Genomic DNA, 23,697 nt, shown 5'->3' with positions numbered 1-23,697 from the left:
CTATAAATTCGAGCCATAGCACATGGTTTCATAAAATCCGTATGATTTTCCCGATCTAAATTGAGCAGGTTTTACATTTAAAAAGAAAATTTTGAACCATCAAAACACCATTTTAATATAAAAAGTAAACCATGCAGAAAGGGGGGGGGGAAAAGGAATCTATGAAGAATTAGGAGGAATAAACATCAGTTTTTTGTTTTTTTTTTTTGGGGGGGTGGGGGCGGGGGTTGGGGTGGGGGGTGGGGGGGAACAGCCCATCAAATAGGTGATTTAAACTATGGATTGATGTACTTGTTGGATCATCATTTCTATTTCTATGATGTCCAACACCACCATATTTCCATTATATTTGGTAACAGTCTTCCAAATTATTGGCTTATGCGTCAGTCATACATGTGATTCAGTAGTTGCCATAATTTTTTTTTTTTTGGGGGGGTGGGGGTGTGGAAAGAAAAAGCATCCTTGGAAAAAACTGAGAAAACCAAGTAGCAAATACCTCTTCAGATTGTTTTTCTTTACAAGGTATCTCAGAAGGGACCTGGGCAGTTTCAAGGAGAAACAAGTATATGGTAAGTTCGATGAATATTAGATATGGAAACAAAACTACTCAACATTTATTACTAAGAATATTTTGTAACAATGTCCAGAATCAAAACTTAAGTCAGATGCATGAGTCATAGAATAAATTACAGTAATAGGTGCTTACAAATTCCATAATGCACCTTGATTGACCACCAAATAGGTGGCAGCCCTAAAACCACCAAGCCACCCTAAACCACCCACATCTTCCAAGAGGTTGGATTAGCTAATCCTAATCCTAAGATAAAATGAAAAAGCATCAAGTTGGGCATCCCTTAAAGTGACTGGAACCAACAGCCTTTTCCCCTTCTGTTTCTTCCCACATCCATCCATTAAAAAGATTTTAAAAAGAGAGGAAAGAAAAGATGCCTGCTAAACCTAGACCTGCATTGGTGAATTCCTGACATAAATAAGTTTATTTAGGGCATTATAAATAACAAAGTCATAGAATTGATGGCCTAAATGTCCAGGCGATTTTGTCTGGATTGGCACCTTGGTCGCCTAGGCACCTTGCTGGTGCCGCCTTAACTTTTGCCCCCTTAACTGCCTTGGCACGCCTAGGTGCCATTGCAACTATTAGGGTAGCCACATCCATCCAATGTTACAAACACAAAATACAGTAATATAAGTAGTATTTTTCAAGGTGAAGGGGAGTGAATGCAATTTTCTGTTGAATGCTCATAAGAAGCAATAGGATCCCAATCCATGTGATGTTAAACTGGGCCCTGGAGGATCATTTTACTTAAAACTGAACCCCCAATATGTCTGTGTGCATGAATTTGAGTGTATCGACACATCTCAAGATAAACTACTTACTGACCTCTGTCCGACTCATGGGTCTTATGGCACGAAGTTGTTTAATGGCTTCTTCTGTGCTGTTTGCTGCTGATTCTGCAACTAGTAGCCAATCAATTGGAGAACAGAAAAGGTTCCAAATGAGAGTACGACAGAAACCATTTTTGACAAAACACAGGCAAGTAATATAAGGGCCATGCCTGAAGTTTCGGAAAAACCATGGTCTGTATATCCCATTCCATGCATTGCAGTCCAACCACCCTGTAAGTGAATTTTTCAACTCAAAAATTAGGAATTAATACCCAACATCTAGCAGTTCCAATAGAACAAAAAACCACAACTAGATGGTGTAGTATTCTTCTACCTTGCCTAAGTAATCATGTGTGGCCCCAAAATAGTTGCTCTCAAATGCTTCTTTCGGAGGTTGCAAAACATTATGAAAGAAGATAGTTATAGAATCGAAGTAGAATTGAGGGCGTGGGGAATTGTGATCTCCCTCAAATTTAATGATATTTTTGTCTCCCTGTTGAGTAAAATGAATTGAAATTCAATATCATTGCAACAGGCATACAAACAGATACCAACATATTGGTGAAAGATGAGGCAAGGAAATTTTTTCCCCCTCTTTGTAAGTTGAAATGCATCTACCTTTTGCTTTGATTATTTTACTTTTCTCCTCTAACAATTGAAAGAAAAGCCAAAAAGAAAGAGAAAACCATAAGAAAAAATCAGCCTAACATTTACTTTTAGTGCTAAAAAAAGTTCAAAGACAAAATGCATTGCACAATTTCATTACATTCTTTGCAAACTCTCCATCATTATTTTCAAAATCATCCAAAAAACAAGGAGATCTCCTACATGGGACTCGTGGAGTGGTGGTTTTTTGCCATGTCCTATAAGGGATTTACTGAATTTCCAAGAAAAAAGCATCATTCAACAATTGACATTTCCCACTTCAATTAAACATTATAGATATAGACATTTTTATCAGCAACACAATAGTTTTGTGGTCAAACAATAAACTTGGAGATATACTAAATAGGAGTGTTGAACTGTTGATTACCAAACCCACTTCTTAAGATCCATGTGTTCTCGAAGGACTAAAGTATTGGTATCGGTCGCCGTACCAGTTGGCTTAAGATACGTATTGGAGGGTATAATATCGTATCGTATCGTATCAGAGATATGCTAGATCCACTAAAGATACACATATAAATAGACAGGATACACATTTTTATACACTTTTGCATAAAATAGAAAAAAGTAAAAATAAGCAATATATAACATGTATCATGTATAAACAATAAAATGGAGACACCGCAGTGAGAGACAAGTGCATTCGATTGAAATTGTTATAAAGGATAAGGTTTCTTACATGTAGTAATAGCCTATTGTCGACTTTCTGAGAAATTTTAAAATCTATACACAAATTGATGCAATTATTCATGTTTGATGCTATCTTTTAGTTTGTTTTACCTTAATCTACTCAAACATGGAAAAAAACAGAAGTAAGGTTTGCGAAAAAAATTCAAGTTTTTTCAACTTATCTGTTTTGTACTATGTTTAGCTTCAATGGATGATTTTTTATGATTCAATCCTTTAAACATCAATTTGATTGTAGATTTTGAATTATTTTCTGTGAATTCAAAGCCCCAGAAATGAAAGGGAGATCGATTGTGCAATTGTACTTCAAATTTTAGAAAATTAAGTACCGCCAGTGAGAAGAACAGGCTTTGTTTCAAAAGTGAAATGGGTTTTATAGGTACCTATCTTAAGTAATAAGTATCAATACGTATTGGTGCATATCGGTTGAGTATCGGTGTGTATCGTATTGATATGTACCGATACCCTTAAACTTTCATTCATCGGGTAAACGTATGTGTCGATAAGTATCGATGGGTATTGTATGATACAGTACAATACCCAAAATTGTTATAAAATACAGGTATCGTATTGATACAACTGATACTGATACGTATTGGCCAATATGGTACAATATGCATCAATACTTTAAACCATGGTGTTCTCTGAAGTTTCCAACATGAAGTCTCTTTGCCTCTGTGTGTGTGTGTGTGTGTGTGTGTGTGTGTGTGTGCCCTTATTTTTTTTCTTTCTTTCTTTATCTTTTTTTACACAGAAGTTTTTGTTTGTGATTGTACCAGAGGTTTGCTTTTTAACATCATGATACAACTCAAGTGCATACCATTTATGTATCATTCTATCTCATACAAAACGATTGAGAAGAGTTTCACATGAGTGGAATTCAACTCTTAAAACTACGACAAAGCTAGTTATACAATTACTCACAATTTAAAATACTCATGTATTCACTATCCAGGACAATGCAATTAACAGAAAATGATGATTCTAAATGCATATCCCTGCAGAAAGGAAAATTTTCAGGTAATCTCAGTATAAAAAATATATGTAGAATCTTCCTTTTACATGGTTTTTACACGAAAACAAACGAAGGCAATGTAGCAATGGTTCTGATTGGGTGTAATAATTCATCTCTCTCATAAGAATGTAAATGAATAGAACAATTCTAGCAATTAATAAATATAAGTGAGCAAATGAATAATGCAAAGTTGGATGGTAAGTTGGAAATTTTTTCCAAGACTTTTACATGCAACCTATAATGTACTTACCATATAAGCCTCATATATGCGATCAGAGTGCTCTGGGAGAATAAAATCATCGTCGATGGCATGACCAAGTAAAACCGGGACAAAGCAAGACTTTGCTACCTAGAATAAAAATAAGGTACCAAAAGTAATTTCATCAGCAAAAAAAAATACGGAAAAAGATAAACACTTAATAGGATATGATGGATATCCTCTAGTTCCTTGTAAAGTAAGATAAAGCCTTCATCAGATGTAAGGAAATGTTAAAGATTTTCTTCGCAGGAGGGTGTTGTGACATAAGTTGGGAAGCACATTTTCAGAAGAACTCGTTATACAAAGAAGTTACCCTGGTTTTGAGAGTGAAATTATCTTCCAAAACGCTTTCTAGCCACTAGAGTGCTTTCTTTTTGTTCCTTCTTCTATTTTTTCTTTTTAGTTTATCTACATAATTAAGGAGGCAAGGAAAGAAAGATAAAGCACAAAGCCACAAACCTCATTGAAGCGGACTCAAAGCAAATATAAAGGCACAACAGAATACCATATCACAGGATACAGTTGCAAACAAGCATCAAAAGTCTGCTGCCTTTAAGAAGGAGATTTGGTGTGGATCAAGCTTCGGAAAGAAAGATTTCCTCAAGGACGTCATGGTAAGCTTAAGCCTAGGGATGATGATCCTTTCAAGGTGTTACAAAAGATTGGAGAAAATGCCGATAAAATTGAACTTCCTAGTGATCCCTACCATGAAGTCTCGGCAACGTTCAATGTTGCGGACCTTTCTCTCTACCATGAAGAAGAAAATCCAGAAAACTCAGAGATGAGTTTATGCATAGCAGAAGCGTTTGATGCGGGAGCATTCCCAAATGGGTCAACAACCCAGGCCACAAGCCTAAGCCAAAAGATCAAAGCTGGAAATAATAGTTACAGTCCAGTATTTTTGGGTAACTTCACGGTGACACCTATACCAGCTCAGAAGGAACTAAAAGTCGAGCTATATATGGATAGAAAGGTCTAGAAGTCTACTTTCCAATGAAAAAACGGTGCACAATTTTCTATTTTCTAGAAGAAGATATGGCCGTTTTGGTAAAGTGTGTCCGAGTTGACTTCAGACTCTTGGAATTCCTGAATTCTTCTTATTACTCCAACTTTCAGTCAAATTCAGTTCTAGCACTTCTTGGGCAACCCAACCACTATATTTCTAAACTCTTCAAGATGTGGAAAATGCCTTTCAATGTTCCCAAGTTTCTTTCTATGGTATATTGGTTTGTCTTTACAATGTTTATCTACCATATTAGTCCTAATTTCATTATTGGAAATTGTCTATGCCCGGAAGGTTGTTCCATGCTCTTCTATGTAAACTTGTACCAATGAGTGGAATGCATACTTTAGTTGATTCATAATTTTATTTGAGACTTTCACTTTTGAGAAGTAGTTCTTCTTGAGTTGCTCTCATCCCTTAGGTGGATTTCCTTTGGGTGGCGAGTTCTTTTTCTTTTGAAGTGGTCACTTGTTTTCTCTCTTACTTCTCTATATTTTTCCGGAATCATAAATGAAGCTATTATGTTTCAGAAATAATACCAGAAATCCACATCCTAAGCTGTTTCAAGTTTCAACTAATCATTGCTGAAATTTGCCCAAAAATGTACAAGTAATTAGCATGATACAACCTTAATGGTGTTGAGGTCCACTATGTCAAACTTCGCCTTTTTCTGAATAATCTTCCGCATGTATTGGATTGCAAACTTCACCTAGAACAAATAAGAAAAATGTGTCACCAGGTTCATATGACGAATATGATCATAATGTTGAGACCCATAGAAGCAGTTAGTCCAATACATGTCTACATTTAGCTCAAGAGTTGGAGGGAGAAAAGCCCATAATTCCATACAAACAAAAGAATAAGAGTTACTCCCACAAGGTTGATACTTAGTGGAAAGGAAAAACAGTTGCAGGAAAAATGCAGTAGTGAAATATGCAACATTAACATATTCCTCCAATGAGCAAGACCCACTAAGGATATCCAAAACCTTGAAAACAAGAAAGAGGTAAGAAAAATTTTACAACTCATGCCACTGCTACAGAACAAATATTTAGCACAAAATAATAATTAATACCCTTATTAATTTAATTTGGCTCATGGGATCTTCCCGCCCAGTCCAAGGTTCCTGCAGGCTCTATTTTAAGGCTAAAAGTAAAGTTTAGAATGGTCCGATGTTGGCTCAGCCCAATGATAGATTAGACCATGCATAAATAGACGTACATGGCCTAGCATGATACACCACATGTAATATATATTAAGTTACAACATCAATTATATCACATATAATTAACTTATCTGAAATATCTTCTCCACAGAATGGGGAAAATAAAAAGGGAAAATAAAGTTCTCTATCGAATTGGGCCGGTGAAGCTTGGGCTGACCCAGACACTGCATAGACCCAGCCTGAGCTTTTTTGGCTGCCTTGGGCCCAGGGGGTTGGCCAAAAACTTAGGGCATGCAAGATCAGCCTAGGAGCCCCAGCCCAACAAGCAATCTGATGCAGCCATGATGTCACTAGCATTAATGCTCCCACGACAGCACAACCATTTAATGCTTTCTCCTCCTCTTCCAATGGCTATTTTCCAACAGTTCTATTCCGATGGCTCTATATATATATATATATATATTTGGCTTAGAAGGTAGAGTTGACAATTTGTATTTATTGGAACTTGTGGGTCTGCCATGGTGAGCTCCATTGTGAGTTTGAGGTCCTCTAGTTGTGAATGAGTCCCCAAGAGACCCCAAGTTGAGTGGTCCTCTTTGACCCTTGTTATCCTATAATTGGTTCCTTATTTTGTAATAAAATTCTCCTTCATTTTCTACCTTATTTTGCACTTTTGCTTTGAGCTGCACCAAACCCCGTTTGCACCATGACTATATTTAAAAACACAGCGTGAGAAAATCTTGTTAAGAGTTGCTCAAGATCCCCCCCCCCTTTTCTCTTGATAAAAGGAGCCAGGCAATAGTGCACCCATATTCTCTAGATTACTACAAAATGTAAAGAAACATTTCTAACAGTATATGAGAAGAAAACTACCATATGAATTATGGATATTCCCCATATTTGTATATGGATTGTAAATAGATGGTTAAGCAAAAATTTCATTGATAGCCACTCCACAACTCAAGGATATGTTATGCCAGTTGATCTAGTAAATCTATAATCCGTTTTCTCTCTTTATTTGTGCAAGCAGAAATGAAGCAAAACTGTTGAGAACTGTTTAGAAGAATAAATGTCAGTGAGTACTGTTGCTCATTCACTTAAGAATCAAGAAAAGTACAGATTTCACTTTTAAACAAGAGAAAACAACAGAAGTTTCTTGTAAAAGCTTATCTGAGAAATGTAGCTACTTACTGTGAACTTGGGCACACGGAATTTGAATCTATCCACTAGTTCCATCATCAAGTCAACCAAATCAGAAAACGGACTGTCAAGAACAATTCCTGCAATTGATGGATCCTCAGCTCCATACATTAAGCTGCCAGGAACAACATCAAATTGTTCACAGATAATAAGCCAGAGGATGACGATCTCCAAAAATGTTGGGAAAAAATGACAGGTATATAACATGAACATATCTACAGCTCGGCCAAATAATAAATCTGAAACTTAACCATGGTCAATGAAAATAGACAATATTAACAAATGTTGCTATCGAAGCACATCATGACATTGGTGTGAAATATAATACCAAAGCATAAAGATCATACATTTGATTTATCATCTACAGAAATTAAAATATACATGTATCAGACATTTGCAATTACTAATAAGACCCTTGTTCAAAGTGTCTGAAGTCAGCTTCTTACAAGTGACGTGGCACTGACAATTTAAATGAAATATAAAATTTCCAAATTTTATCTGAAGTTTCATAATTTACCCCAAGCAGTGGTTTTCTTTATATATTAAGTACCCCTTTACCATGCTACCTGTTTTACGTGGGGGGTGGGGTTAATCTCAAGTTTCATTCTTTATAAAGTGCCAAACTGTTCAAGGTAGCAAGTTTGGAATTGATTTGCCATGGTTTCTTAATGATGTCCTAATAGAGCTAGGCAAAGCATTAATATATTCAACTGAATAACAGAACAATGGAATGCTTGTCGGAAATTCCATCAAATTTAAAGATCCATAAAGACCCAAATACAAAAGTTCAATGGATGGATCAAGTCAGGCCTCAATAGGTATTATACAAATATGATTCATAAAGCAGCATCTTGACACATTGACACTCAATTAAGATCCAGCATAGTTATTCCCACTGGTGAAAACACAATTAAGTGCATATGACCATTACCAAAATAAAGAAATGGCGAGCTCATTCAAGCAATTCACAGGTTCAAAATAAAAAGGTTGACAACAATTTGATAAAACCGTGGATAAATGTTAAATGCAATAGGATTTTTGGCAGGCTGATCAAACTCCCAATATCAAAGTTTCAACCCTTGATAACTGTGGGATCCATTTCTGAAAATGGAAGAAGCCATTATGAAAAATGTTAATATCACAACATTGCTGTTGATAAAAGTAAATCAAGATAGGTCCCCAAATTGTAAGCTCTCTCCATGCAATTGCAGTAAAGAACTTATAGCAAGAATGCTACCTGGTCACAGCTCCCATTGAACGGCCCCACAAACCAATGCATGACACGTTACCATCTGCCCGCAAATAATCAACTACAGCCTTCAGATCATCCTTCTGTAAAACAACCAATGTCAGATTGTATTAAGAGAGCAAGGAGGTTATCGTTTACCACCATCACCATGTAAAAAATGAAGCTTGAGGCTCTGACTAGAAGAATGTAAAACTATTGAATAGCCGTTCCTATGTTTGCAAGTGAGGAAAGAGATTAAGTTACTTCCAGACATAACATGGAAATAACATTCTTTAAGAGGATGCTACAGATGACAAATATTCTAGTCTGAGTAAAAGTCTGACATCTCACTTTTGCACTCACTTGATTAGAGAATTTGGTTCAAATCTATAAATAACAAGTAAAGGACTGAATACAATGACATGATCTCTACTTTCAAATTCTGTAACGAAGGAAACAGCATTCATGAAGCCGACCCCAAATAGTTGGGCTAAGGATTCATTGATTTATGTACTATTATGTAGATAGTTGGATATGATTTATGTAATATTATTTAGATAGATAGATACTTACTTCATTCCATCCCAAAGTAACATGTTCTCCTTCTGAGAGTCCTGATCCAGAAAAGTCGAGGGTGAAAACTGTAATGTAAGAAGGCAGCAAAATTAGAGCAGCTTCACTAGCATCTGCTCTGCACCCACTGAGACAGTCAAGAAATATTTCTTGTCAGTAAAAAAGTTCAAACAGAGAAGTCTAGAGACCAACTCAGTTAACAAGCAACTTTGGATCTGTAGCACCAGCAAATAAAAATAAACAATTACGTTGCAAGTTCCACTAGTTGTCAAGCCGTCACTAAGGCGACGACTAGGCATTCAGGTGGCCTGGATGGAGCCCTGGGCAACTATCGCCTTATTGCAAGGCGCAACACTTATTTATGTCAAATATCATTTAAGACTTGAGATATTATTCATAAATAAGCAAATAAACCCCCCCCCCATTTGAATACAACAAAAATAGTTTAAAAATCAAATTCTAAAATGATAGAAAGTCAACCACCCAGTCCAAGAACAAAAGCTGAATTTTTTGTTGTATGAGTGGTTCTCAACTTTCAAATGCTGGGGTTTTTCTCAATTATGAAAATTTCATAAATCTTATCAGGGTAAAACATTGTTAAAAACCAAAAGTCCAATAAAATGATCTTTAGTTTTGATATACATAAAATTATTTTTAGTTAGGCAATTTTAACAAATCTCACGCACTTTAAAATAAGTTTGCCTGGAATATAACTTTGTCATTAAAACTCAGATTTAAGTAATCTTAAAGTTGTTGGAAAACTAGTTTTGTGCTATACCAAATATAAAATTTCTCATCTAAAAATAAAATTATTTGACCAATCATACTTATTATAGAATAAGAACATCTCTCATGTTGATTTTTATGACTTAATGTGACTTATTGCTGATTTTTTTATGATTTGATGTGGCTTAATGTTGATTTTTTATGATTTGATGTGGCTTAATGTGATTTTGATGATACAAGGTATATGTAGCACACTAAATAATGTTAGAATAGAGGGAAAATAAAAAATAGTACTTGGTTGCCTTGTTCACCTTAAGGCGGGCGACTTATCACCTAAACGCTTAGATAATCGTCCAACACCTTGGTATGCCTTGGCACCGTAACAACTATGATTATATGAAAATCTCCCATCCCCTTCTCCCCACAGCCATTACAACCAATGAGAAGAATATCATGCAAAAAAATTTTGTGCAATCCTATGTCAAAGGGAAAGAGCTAACAGTCATGTATAATAGTGAATGGAGCAGATTCCACATAAACTCCTTATCTGGACCATCATCATATTCAAAGTATTGGAATCAACGACAATACCCCAGGCCTATTCAAAAGAGTTGGTATATTCAACTAAAGTTCAGGGGTTCAAAAAAAACGGGTGAAGAACCTGCAGGACACAATGGACTGGATTACCAATAACATATATTTTGCTCATAGAAGACCCTCCATCCAATTGGGCCAGATCAAGAGATTCGTTAACGATGAAAGAAACACGAGGGCGGAGGAAGAAAACTGATGTGAATCAACCTGATGAGATGTTCTGGTTTGTTCTCTATATATTCTTTGAACACTTAAATAAATATAACAGACCATATGGATACAATTTTCTGGTGGAGTTCTTTTTGGTACGAGACTTTGAGGCCCAACATACAGAATGGTGTGTCGCATTTCTCAGCACAATGCATGTGTACTGTAGCAAATCAGGATCTGAAACCATTACCTGCAATTGTAAGGAGAGAGGAAAGAATAGAGAACAATGGAAGAGGAAGAGAACCCAGTCAGCCACAATAGGATTCAGTTTTCCCTGTTGTGGCTTCCTCCTCTATTTATAAACCAGCAAGTAAAGTCTTAGTAGGTATCCAACACCTAATTACAATCTAATAATAAAGGAAAGTAAACAACTAATACTAACGCTAACACCTAAACTAACTCAGACTCGCCATAACTCATGATAGAGACACTCTCCCTATCATGAGTAACCTTTAACACTCCCCCTCAAGGCTTCCGCTTGGAACAACAAGAATATATATGAACTGCAGAACCAGTCTTGAACATATATAGCAATTGTAGATGCCAATGAGCACAGAGAGAGCTTCATTCTGGTAGCAATATCAACTCAAGCACCTATCATCGATGAAAATAGTAGAGAAAAATTCTGTGTCGAATAAATCCAGCCAACAACGAACAAAATAAGCGGTAGAGAACACCAACCTCAGTCCAAAATATCATATCAACAACAAAAACATCATAAGCCCTTCTCAAAGAAGGCAGGTAGTAAGTAACAATCTTCACAAAAAAGACAATGTAGCAGTGATGCGATTAGTAAAGAACACATAATTAGAGATCTGAGTCTTAAAGATCGAACATTTACAAGCCCCAAATAGAGGTCACACCACGATGGAAAATGATGTGCGGTGAAGACTGACGAGAGAGATACCACAAAGTAATCATTTTAAGTACCTAGGGTTAATCATAAATAAAGAAAGAGATATAGAGGATGGCATTTCATATAGGATTAAAGTGGGATGGATGAAGTGGAGAGGTGCTTCCGTGGTGTTGTGTGACTGAAGTATTCCTATAAAGCTTAAAAAGAAAGTTCTATAGATAGACATTAGACTGGCTATGATGTATTGAGCAGAATGCTCGGTAGTTAAGAAGTGTCATATTGATAAGCTGTGTAGCAGCAATGAGGATGCTGAGAAGGATGAGCGGCAAGACTACCGGAAGCTGGATGCCACTCGAAAATCTGTACAGCTTCAAACAACTGAACAAGATTGGATAGGAGGATTAGCAGCAGAAAAGGGGAAATTTTGACTTGAAGGATTTGCTTCACTTGGTATTCTCTTTCGCATCAGATTAGTACTCTAAGACTGTTCCGCAACACATCAACAATGGAGTTTTCTCATACAACTGAACACGAGAACTGCCTACATGCCTCAACTGAAGAAATCAGCCAAGAAGAATAAGGTGGTTTGTTTGCTAATTCTGATAACGTTGTAAAAGGATTTTGGTCTGAAGTTCATGCCAACCTTCTTGAATCTATCACATGCCGAAGGTAGAAGAAACCTCCAACCGAAGGCAACAGTAGATCAAGTGCATAAGGGAACATTGCCAGCACATGAGAAAAAAACTCTGAGAAAATGAGCTCTTCAAGTCACTGAGTGGATCAGTAGTAAACCATACCACAGTAGAACAGAAACAACTCATATATCACAGTATAACAGCAGCAAATGATAGCAGGTAAACATTGGAACACTAGCAAACCCTAGTTTTTTTTTTTTTTCAAGAAACCCTAGTTTTTTCTTCTTCTATCAACTAGGGTTTCACAAAGTGGAATGTACAGCATAGGTGGCTGTACATCAAAAACCAAAGAACGACTCTCAAACCAGCTAGCAAGGAGAAAGCATGTACCGGTTACAGCTCTGATACCATGTAGCAAATCAAGATATGAAACCAATACTAGCAATTGTGAAGAGAGAGGAGAGAAGAGAAAACGATGGAAGAGAAAGAGAACCCACTATGCCATGATAGGATTCAGTCTACCCTACCATGGCTTCCTCCTTTATTTATAAACCGGCGTGTAGAGTCTTAGTAGGAAACCTACTATGACTCCAACACCTACAACAACAACGCAGCCTTATCCCAGCTAAATGGGGTCGGCTACATGGATCCATGCAAAGACAAAAAGGAATAGTAAAAGGAGAGGAACACAACAACTCAGAAAAATCCCACCTAAATGGGGTCGTCTACATGGATCCTTGCCTTCCAATCAGCTCTATCCAAGGTCATAACTGGGACAAGACCTAAACTATGCATGTTTTTCCTCATTATTTCTCCTATGGTCATTTTATGACTCCAATACCTAATTGCAATCTAATACAAGGAAATAGAGGAAAGTAAACACTAATACTAACACTAACACCTAAAATAACTCAGACTCAGCATAACTCACGATAGGGACACTCCCCATATCGTGAGTAACCTTTAACAAGTACCACTGGTCAGGGTGCCATGGCAGTCAGATATCTTAGATTCCTGCATTTTATAAGAGAAGACCCAAAATTTAATTGAGTAGATCCTAAAGGTTTTCTGCTTTCGTCATAGCTACACAAATGTGGCATGCATGCCTGTTGTTTAATAGGATCCATATATACTAAACAAACAATCAGAGCCATCCAATTTAATTGCACTCTATATAGGCCCATCATTTTATTTTTCTTGTGGGGTGGATTTTGGGGAAGTACAAACAAAGCAAGTTCCAACTTTGACAGGTAAGATTCCAGAACCCCTCAAAATTTCGGGCCAAAAGGTCCTCCACACAATTTTCCCTAGCTTTTCTATATTATCCTGCTTTATTTGAAGGTTTCTTATAATTTTAAGTTCTATACCCAGCATGCCCACCCTAATGGTTAAGGTAATCATATGTCCACCCACCTTGCCTCACCCACAGGGTTCCACCCAGAGTAGATTTGGCAAACCCCCATGAATGTTAACATGGTGAATCTAGTTTGAGCTGGTAGGGAAGAGGATTACACATGACATTGGAAAAATCTGACTTCCTGTGGCCACCCTCAGGTGGAGGGTTGATAGGGTTAAACTTGAAACTAGAAATCTTTTTTCTAAAAAGAAGACAGGTGAAATAGGCAAAATGGAGTTCATTGGTGGCACTAATGCAGTAGAACATCCTGACACGCAGATAGATAAGCTAAGAAAATCCTGTAACTTTCTGGATCTCGATTTTGAGGGGCTTAGAAATATTAAAAATGTAAATGATTGGCTGACTAAAGCATTCTAAAAAAATTTAAAGTTTTTTTTTTCTTTTGTTGGGGGGGGGGGGGGGGGGGGCTAGCTCATGATTGTAATCAAATGAGTTTCGGGTATTGTAGATCTGCAAGGCAAACAAACTGAATGATGGGACCACTTCACAAAAATTTCCAAATATGCAGATGGAAAACAGCTGTACCAATAGCTTAGGTCTACAATTTTAAATTTCTCACATAGAAAACATCAAAACTCCTGACCTACAAAAAAATCATACACATTAAATTCAAGGCCTAGAAACCCGTCAAATTTATATCTAATCAGCTATATTTCTAGCCTTACCTATTTCCATGACAGTATATAACACAAGGGAGTGCCTTTCCTTCAGGGACAACAACAGGCATGTAATGACTGCATTGAAGCACATTTCCTCGACTGTTAGTAATCTGCATCATGTTTGAAGGCATTTATGTAAGGCTATCATTTGCTATATGTTTTAAGTTTCTAGACAAGCATAAAATCAACATTTGACCAAGGAATAAGCAGAATTACCATAAAAAATGACTTGACAAGTAATCTTGATGTATTCATTGCTATTAGGTAACTAAATATTAGATCTTGTCAAAACTAAATGCAGGAAAAAGAGAGAGAGAGAGAAAGAAAAGAAAGTCTACTACAGATTAAATTTCTTAGAATATATTAGGACATTTAGTCATTGTTGAAGAACCACAAATGGAGGAACATACAACGGTTGATCTTTTGATCTTACTACTCGAGTTTGTGCTTCCACATTGCGACTTCAATAACGGATTCCTTATCAATGTTTTGTACCGTTGAATCGTGCTCCGATTGTTCGTCTTGTGGAGTCTTGGAGAATGATTGTTGATTGTATGTTGAATATTCTTCCATTCTATAAAAACTAAAGGGCAAGTTTTTCTCAACATCAAGGGAATTGATGCAGTTCCGTTAGACATTAATCCCGTATGGAGGCCTATGCGCAAGCTCAAGAGACCGTAAGATGTTTGTAGCAGTCCAATGGGCTGAAATTGACTTTTGGTATTTATATTATAGGTTGGGCTTCTTATATTTTTGGGTTTCTTTGTAATTGACCTAGTTTAAATATTTGAGTTAAATAGGATACTTAATAATAAGATTGAGTGTATTAAAGTGATTAGGAGTCCTTTTACAAGTCAATTTAAGAACTTTACATCTTTATATATTATACACTCTCGTCAATTAGAGATGATTTGAGTGAAGAATGTGATTTTTTTTTAAGAGTTTTGGTGTTGTTGGGCAATGCATACAGATACAGTATTCGTATCCCATATCTAATTTCTTCTCTTATCTTTTGTTCTCTTCTTCTCTCTTCTTCCTCCCAAGCAGATTGATTTCATCTCTTTTCCCTCCCCTTCCATCGATCTGATTTTTTCCCTTAACAACGTAGTTGCTTCCTCATCTCAGATTTGATCATTGGGTCTGCTTGCATCTGGGATCCAAAACCTGAATTTTCAGAAACCTTAGATGACTTCGTATACCACTTCGGCTTATCTATCTAAGAGCATAAGCTTTTAGGTTAGACACTTAAGCATCCAACATCATGCTCGAAAGCCATTAGGTTCTGATAAATCACTCTCATTACCAACATTTTTACCTAAGCACAACTACTTGGGAGCATAATGAAGGACAAAGTACAAAGCAAGCACTAAGCTATGGGCTCAACCGATTTTGAACTCCAATCCCCTAAAACCAAAAAGACCAGTGGTTGGACCCACCCTTTGGACTGTCGACCATCAGGCCACAATGATCCGTATTGGCCTCAAGACCAAACATGGCCTAAGAACCGTGGAATGTTTAAAGGACCATCCTGTTTTATGATGATACTCCATTTATTATTCAATTATTTTGTTTGTTGGGTTTTCTAGGTAAATTTTTTCTGAATTTTTCCTTGCTTTTGAACTAAGTTGTGGATAAGTTTGGACAACCAGGATATGTCTCTCTATACATTGTATTTTTTGAAGTCCAAGAATAATGAACAATTGAACATTCAAACAATTTAAGAAACTTCTCGTGTGAACTGTGAAGTATTATGCCTTCTAGGGGTATTTACATGTTAGTACAGGGGTATTTATGTAAACTTGTTCTATCTATTTCAAGTTAGTAAATATAGAGGAGAGTTATCAACCTCAACCCCCTAAATTTTCTTGTGCAACCTCTTCTCCTCCTCCTCCTCCTCTTCCTCTTCCTCTTCCTCTTCCTTCTCTCCTTGCCTTCCTTAGCTGTTTCAGCATATTATAAGTGTGAACTTGGTATCAGAGGAGGCTTGAGAGTCAACCAGCAACCACTCTCTTCCTCTTTGCCTCTTGACTTGGAACACTAAGATAAAACTGATTTCCTACAATTAGATTATGTTGATGAAAGGTAAGGAGCCAATAGTGCTTTCTTTCTTAAGAAGAGAAATGATATTTACCTCCAGGTCCTTTCTTTGAAACCACTGTCCTATCAGTGGAAACTCTTGATCCAGTAAATCATTATCTGGGTTATACTCAGCTCTGAAATTAAAGATATAAAATATTAATGTTCTCTAAAATTCATTAAAAAAAAAAAGAGAAGAAGAAGATAAGTCTTGCAAAGACATCATATGATAAATGATTTTGAATGATATTCATTACAATGATTGCCATATTTTCATCAGATATACAATTACTTGATAACAGTTCCATTTACCACCACAGATGGAAAGCAAAATTCCCTAGCCAGATTTATCATGTGGTAAATAATAATTCCTTAACAGAGGCAAAAAGACCAAGTGAAATATGAAAGTTGTACTGTAAGTACTGAAGTGAACAAGATGTAAGCAGTTAGACCATGTTTGACTGAAACAATGCTGATGAGCAATGGATTTTGTTTCCTATAGTTTGAAGAAAATTAACTTCTTGAGAGGCACCAAGACCCCCACTGCAAGTTGAAACTTGAAATACTACTTAATCTGCTGCCAAACTATCAAAAACTGGATTTTCAGCAAGAGTGGGAATCTCGTGCCAGCAAAGTTTCTAGCAGTGACAAATGACGATTGTTAATAAGGAAGGAGTATCTATTGGCAGTAATTGTTCTCGCCTGAAGCATCTGCTACTTGTAAACAGCAGTGAAACCAGCAGCAACAATCATTACATCCTAGTCAATCTCTGCAGTTTGACAGAACCAGAAATATAATCATTCAGTATGATGATGCATTTTCTTGCATACTCTTCTTTGTAAATGTGGACGGCTACTCACTTACAACCCAAGGATGATGAGGAATTGGTAGCATATTCACTAACTACAGTTACTGGACAAACACCATTCTATTTGTTTATTCAGGTCTCACAGGAGTTGGTGACTGCTAGAGCCAAACTTCTAACTCTCTTTGATTGGATCAGATTAGCTTGGGGGTGCATCTGAATTGGATAACACTCTAAAATGTTTTTTCTTGGTATGATATTGGTTTCTTGCCCAGTAGGCTCTGTGACACTGCCTGAGGATAAAGCCCAGGCATACAAGCAACACGATGCCTAATTCAGGCAACAAGATAACAAACCAATGTTAGAAGTCTAGGGCACTGTTTGATAATGTTTCTGCTGTTTCTGTGTCTAGAAACAGCAGAAACAGATTTTCACATTTCCGGAAACAAAAACGGATTTTTTGGTGTTTGATAAACCTGTTTCTCGAAATGTTTTTTGCAGACATAATGCCACTAAAAAACTCAATAGTATCATCGGATGCCCAAAAGGGAGAGAGGGTTCAGTTGCCTCTTTTTAGGTTTAAATAGTTGAGAGATTTATCGGGCACAACAACCTTTTTTTCTCTCAAATTTGTTTCTAGAAATGACGAAACAAGTCTGACTTGTTTCGTCAAAGTTGTTTCTAGAATTGTAAATAGGCATAAATTTTGATTTATGTTTCTAGAAACGGGTGAAACGGAACAACTTTATCAAACGCTTTTTAGGCTGTCTCTCCGTTTCTGAGAACAAGAAAACGTAGAAACGACAGAAACGGAACGTTGTCAAATGGTGCGTAGGTGTTTAAGGGCCTAACTTGATTCCATTAGTTCTTGGCTTTTGGTTTAAAAATTCCATAACAAAATAAAGTGATAGTTCAAGTGATAAACTATGGAAAGGGAAACCTACACCTAACTCCTAGCCACCACAAGCAAGACACTGCTACCTAGAGTATTAGCCAGAGTAAATGCCACCACCATCAAGAGGCAGAAACCTGTAAGCGTGAGAACCACCGAGGTGGAAGGGGCAACCTCAAGTCAGTGTAGCGATGGAGAGGGAGCATGGTGGAGTGTTACAAACCCAGGTAATTGAAGACCTAATTCAATGTGTTTGCATATGTCCTGATAATGGTTAGTTTTAAACACACCACTAAGTAGGGTGTCCTAGGATCATTGCATTGGGAATTCCTCACTGGCTTATTCTTTCTCTTTAGATGGCCTTCCCTCCTTCTTACAAGTCTCTCCTTTGCATATTTCCACTTTTATAATCAATAAGACTTCCAACTATTGATCTAGACAACGAGGAAGGGAAGAAATCAATTAGAAGAAGGTCGGGGGGTTCCATGGTGCCACCAATTAGGTGATCTGGTATACACTGAGTTCAAGTCACAAGAAGAGATTGCCTAACACTCACTGGATGGTTTCCTTCATGATTTACCAGCCCATTTAACCTTCCTATGAATTCGATGGAAGCTCATAGTCCAAAAAGGTTGTCATAACTAAGGTGTTGTGATCTTTTTTCCTCCCAAATTGAGCACAAGTGTGATTCATTGCACATCAATCAGAAATCCAAAGGCTAAAAGATTGATGGCCAACTTCAAGGCACCACATGGTACATTTCAGCAAAGCAACCTGATAACGCATCACAGTTTGAGGAGATTTCAAGCCACTACCAGCCTATCATCCCATACACCTACAGACCTTGACCAGGCTGAAAAATTCAGGGATATTCACTCCCATTTTCATTCATTATCTCAAGTCAGTGAAAAAATCTGTTGAAACGTATCAAGGTTGTGTAGGGCCCAGCATATAAAAATAAAATGTGCGTAAGTGTGAGTGTGAGTGTGTGTGGTGTGTGTGTGTGTGTGTGTGTGTGAGAGAGAGAGAGAGAGAGATGCGAATTCATGCCATCAATTTCCTGCCAAAATTAGAACTCAAAAGAGTCTGGGCAGAAAAAATTATATCAATACTTCAGCAACGACTAAAGAATTGCTTCGATGTCCCATGATCCTACACACCATACATAAAAGAATTCACTAAACAAATAATTGCTTCAATGTCCCATGATCCTACACACCATACATTAAAGAATTCACTAAACAAATAATTGCTTCAAGTCACCCTACAAAAGACTACATATAGAATTTACAGAGAAAAAATAAAAGAAGCAAGAAATTCAAGTCCCACCATATAAAATATTGACAATTCAAAACCTTATCAGAACCCAAACATAACTTTCACTTAAACGGTCCAATCTAAAGTAAGGAAGTCAAATTCATCAACACGAGAAAACCCAAACTAAAAAATACAACTCCCACCAAATCCACTAAACAGAAAAGGCAAGTAAAACCCTCAAACAAGCTACACCATACTCATGTAGGAAGAACATACCCAGGGAAAAGCAAAGAAGGAAAAAGAAACATTACCACCAAAATGAAAAAAGAAAATAGAGAGAAAGAACTGAAAACTCTGTCTCACCTCGGAGGGCGAATGATGAAGTTAACGAGCTGCTCCATCGACTCAGGCAGTTATGGTTTAATGTTCAAATCTACACTGCTTTCCAAAAGATGAAAACAGATGAGAGCAAAAGCGAAAGAAGAACAATTAATAAAAAGAAGGCAAGAACAAACACAGTTTCATGAACGATCTCTCTCTCAGGACTCAAGACTCAGGAGAAAAGAACAGCAGAACTAACCCTATTAAATTCTTTGTAAAACCACAAACAGAATATAGATAGAGAGAAGGAGAGAGAAGGAGAGAGAGAGAGAGCGCGACAGTGGTAAAAATCGAAATCAAATGAGGAGCAGCTTTGGCACGTGAGAAGCCTTCAGGCGAGGTTGGCATGGCGCGAGTTTGCACGCTGTCCATCAATGGGACCCACTTCCATGTGGTGGGACCCAGACAAATCATTTTATTTTCAATTTTACGTTTTTTCAACACTAACTACCGTATGTTGTCTATACTAGGACAATATTCCTACTCATACTCTTTGAAATGACTAATTTACCCTTACTTCATGCTAAAACGATAAGATGAAGGCAACAGAATCCTGGGCCCACGGATAATTGCGATGATTGGGCCCACCCTCCACTTACATATGTAACGACGTAACGTTGTTAATAAATGGACTCCTGGGCCGCCAACTGCCGCCAACACTCGACGCACTGAACTTGGGGACCTACTTGCCATTTTGGTTATTAAAGTGCATCCTTTTTGCCCAAAGGAAAAACGGCTTCAAACCTTCAACACTATATTGGCAAGGTCGCAACTCGCAAGGGTGCCAATCCGGCTACTCGATCTACTTCCGGTCCGGCTGAATTGATTTTGGTTTGTTTGGTTCAGTAGTAGAACTTTATCCGGTAGCTGATGTTATTTAGTTGGAATGAGGCTATGTTGTTGTTGTGGTAGTGGAAGTTCATCCAGTCAAGTGCTATGCTCAGCTCAAACCAAGTTTCCCTATTTGGAGCAATGAGTTATTCTTACGTTGACCACGGGACTAGTCAAGCCAAAGGCCTAAATACCCGACAAAAAAATAAAAAAATTCTACATTGTCACAACATAAATGCTTTTTTTTTCCCTCTTTTATCTCTATCAATAGATCTATACATACATAAAATGGCTATTATCAGTGTTGGTCTTGCCACCTATGCAAGATCTTGAGAGGGATGAGTTTGAAATTAGTCCTTATCTATACCATTTTGAGCAAAGCAACCGCTCACAAGACTCAAACCTAGGCATTTGCCTTGTTAACCCAAACCTTAAGAGAATAGTACTTACTTTGTTTATGAGAAAAAGAAAGCCACCACTTGCATGTATCTAGACCTAGACATAGACGGACGTGAAAAGACAAGACAGCCCCCACCCTCATCCCCATCCCATGCACAAAAAATACCTCCATGCAACCTCCCATTGATCTGTGCCTTAACACAATATTAACGCAAACATGTAGTATTTCATTATTGCCCAACACTCATTTCCATTTGTCATTATTCAGCATTATGTTGTAGTGTTTCATGATAAATCAAGGTGTATATATTGCATCAAAGGTAAGGATAATTTTGGTTGCAAATACATCAATAATAAGAGCTGGTATCTTGGATATATATTCTTACATCATAAGTGTAACCACAATACCAAGGCATTAAACATCTACACCAACTCACAAAGAATGGTTTTAATAAAATAAATTTAAATAATTGCTATACTTACGTGAACATCTTTATTACCAATTGGATTACTTAATGTTTTAGAATCATTTTTTTTAAGGTTAATCACACTCCACGAAATAAGTTTGCATCTTACAGTTGGTCTTTTAATTAAGCAAGTGGAATGCTTCATCATGCTTGAATTTAAAAAATTATCATGTCAGTATTAGTTTTTTTTTTTATTTGTTTATAAGGCAATGAAATATTAAAGGTATATCTAAAATTGATGAAAACTGAAGCGGGGATAATATATTATTGGATAAGTAGTTGATCGTGAAATGTGTCACAAGAGAAATGAAAACTTGCTCGTTCAATTTTATTCTAAAAAAATTCAAATTCGACATCGTGTTTCGGGTGAACTCTTTGTTGTGGATGAAGGAAAACTTTCCTCTAGATAAAGAATCCAAAAAATAAAATCCTTAACTCACTCTGATAAGTGGGGGCATCGACTCATGATTTTGGCAATTTGATAAGGGTTATTTAATAAATAAAAAAAGAGAAAATTACATTGCCACCCCATAGACTTTTCAAAACACCAAAGAAAATGCAAACAATTCCAAATCAGTCCTTACCGTTGGCCGACTGTTTTAAGTGATAGAACTTCTGTTATTTTTTTATAAAATGCCCAAAACACCCCCGGTTATTGTGAGAGGACAATATTACTCTCCCTTTCTCTTCTTCTTCTAAACCCACACTCTCACTCTTCACTCTTCACTCATACGAACAAGGAAAGCCATAAACCCAGAAGAAGAGAACTTGCAACTTGATCGCTCCCCTCCGGTGTGCAATTCTCAGACCATCTCCCCACCACAGTGCGATTCTCATACCATCCCCCCACCGGCGTGCGATTCTCATAACCTCTCCTCTCCGACGACTTGTCCGTCCAAGGTATTTAACGGTTCTTCTTCCTCAAGGTTTTTAGGGTTCTTCTTCCTTCCTGAAAAATTTATATCCCTATTATAATTGTTAGACTTGATTAAACGAGCTGGTGACTGACTATGAAGGCATTGTTGCCGCAATGACCTAAATTAAGGTTAGTATTAGGTAATTAATAAGCAGGGGCATTGTCGATGCCTCGAGAAGGGGAGAGAACCTGAGTTCAACTCTTCGATTTCCACCCTTTGGAGTTGGGAGCCACCTGTACAACCCCTCAATGCTCTCCGGACGATTTTTTAGTAGAGTTAATTTTTCTTTTTTTTCTTTTTTCAACAGTTTAGAGTTAGTTAATGAAGATAGAAATGTTTCAATCTTTCTTGCATTTGGGTTTCTTTGTTTTTGCTAATCTATGCTAATTGTGTTTAGATTTCTCTCTATCAAAAGATGCCTTCTTTAATTTTGATGAAAGTTGAGATGAATGTCTTTGTTAAAGAATTAGACGCAATATAATCTCTAGACAAGCTGGTATATTTCATTTGATAGTGTGATTTCTAATAATCTGGTTTCTCAATGGGGGGAAAATTGATTTCAAAATATATTTACTATTTACAAATGATATCTATATGAACTTAGAAATGTTACTGCCAACAATTAGAGATTCGAGGATATTATATATAGTTGCAGGTTTTATGCGTCGATTTTTTTTTTATATCGTTGTTTGACTGTTTTGTTTTACCTTGTTTTGCTCAACATATAATCTTTGTAATCATACAATTTCTACTCCTCAGACATTGGTAGCAAGTGATCTCCATTGCTGCAAACCTTTTCTGTCACACCCCGTTCACCCTGAACCGGAGCGGTGACCGAGTTAACACCGGTTAATCCAAACCTGCCAGGATCATCAGATACTGTATTCCACCACAGCATACACACACTAACATCACTTCATCAGATCAGCAGAAGACTAAGTTTTACCTGTAAATAATTCCCATATACTTGATACCCAAATGATAATACCATAATTATATACATTTGGGCCCGAAGGCATGATATATATACACAAAAAGAATAAAGTTCAAATATCAAGTATATACAGGAAATCATCAAAATCATCAGAGTACACAGCTCGGCTCGGTAGTGGAGCTCAACACGGCCCCAAAACTGTTGTCCCGCAGCACAGCTCTCACACGCGCAGTCTACGCCGTGCTCAAACTCCTCAGGGGTCCACCAGTCCTCTCCAGGAAACTCGACTGTGGGACCCACCCCATGCTCCTCAGATGAATGACCTGCAAAATCATCTAAAAAGGGGGTGCACACGTGGAATGAGCTCACTAGCTCAGTAAGTAGAGAGGTGGACCACACACAACAGTCCACACATCACAACACATCATATGCACTACATG

The 23,697-nt window shown here is 37.1% G+C and overlaps 1 protein-coding gene across 5 annotated transcripts in view; it reads right to left on the bottom strand.

The window, feature by feature from the left end:
* The window catches only part of LOC122057581, a 21,636-nt gene extending 1,648 nt beyond the window's left edge, over positions 1-19,988 (bottom strand). The window contains exons 1-12 of one of the 5 annotated variants that reach the window (XM_042619728.1): positions 19,692-19,988; positions 16,429-16,510; positions 14,304-14,407; positions 9,201-9,327; positions 8,637-8,731; positions 7,391-7,514; positions 5,663-5,743; positions 4,023-4,121; positions 1,739-1,897; positions 1,575-1,635; positions 1,400-1,476; positions 497-538 (exon numbers count right to left, since the gene is read on the bottom strand). In XM_042619728.1, the coding sequence (XP_042475662.1) occupies positions 497-538; positions 1,400-1,476; positions 1,575-1,635; positions 1,739-1,897; positions 4,023-4,121; positions 5,663-5,743; positions 7,391-7,514; positions 8,637-8,731; positions 9,201-9,327; positions 14,304-14,407; positions 16,429-16,510; positions 19,692-19,729 (1,089 nt within the window). In that variant the 5' untranslated portion in view covers positions 19,730-19,988. Of the gene's footprint in view, positions 1-496; positions 539-1,399; positions 1,477-1,574; positions 1,636-1,738; positions 1,898-4,022; positions 4,122-5,662; positions 5,744-7,390; positions 7,515-8,636; positions 8,732-9,200; positions 9,328-14,303; positions 14,408-16,428; positions 16,511-19,691 lie in introns of those variants that run through there. The other 4 variants (XM_042619729.1, XM_042619730.1, XM_042619731.1 and 1 more) reach the window with 4 other exon arrangements.
* Positions 19,989-23,697: the final 3,709 nt, after the last annotated feature.

This window comes from Macadamia integrifolia, chromosome 12, assembly GCF_013358625.1.
Source record: "Macadamia integrifolia cultivar HAES 741 chromosome 12, SCU_Mint_v3, whole genome shotgun sequence".
NCBI classification, from domain to species: Eukaryota; Viridiplantae; Streptophyta; class Magnoliopsida; order Proteales; family Proteaceae; genus Macadamia; species Macadamia integrifolia.
Note: the sequence above shows the minus strand (reverse complement) of the source record. Positions and strands in the feature narration are given on the sequence as shown.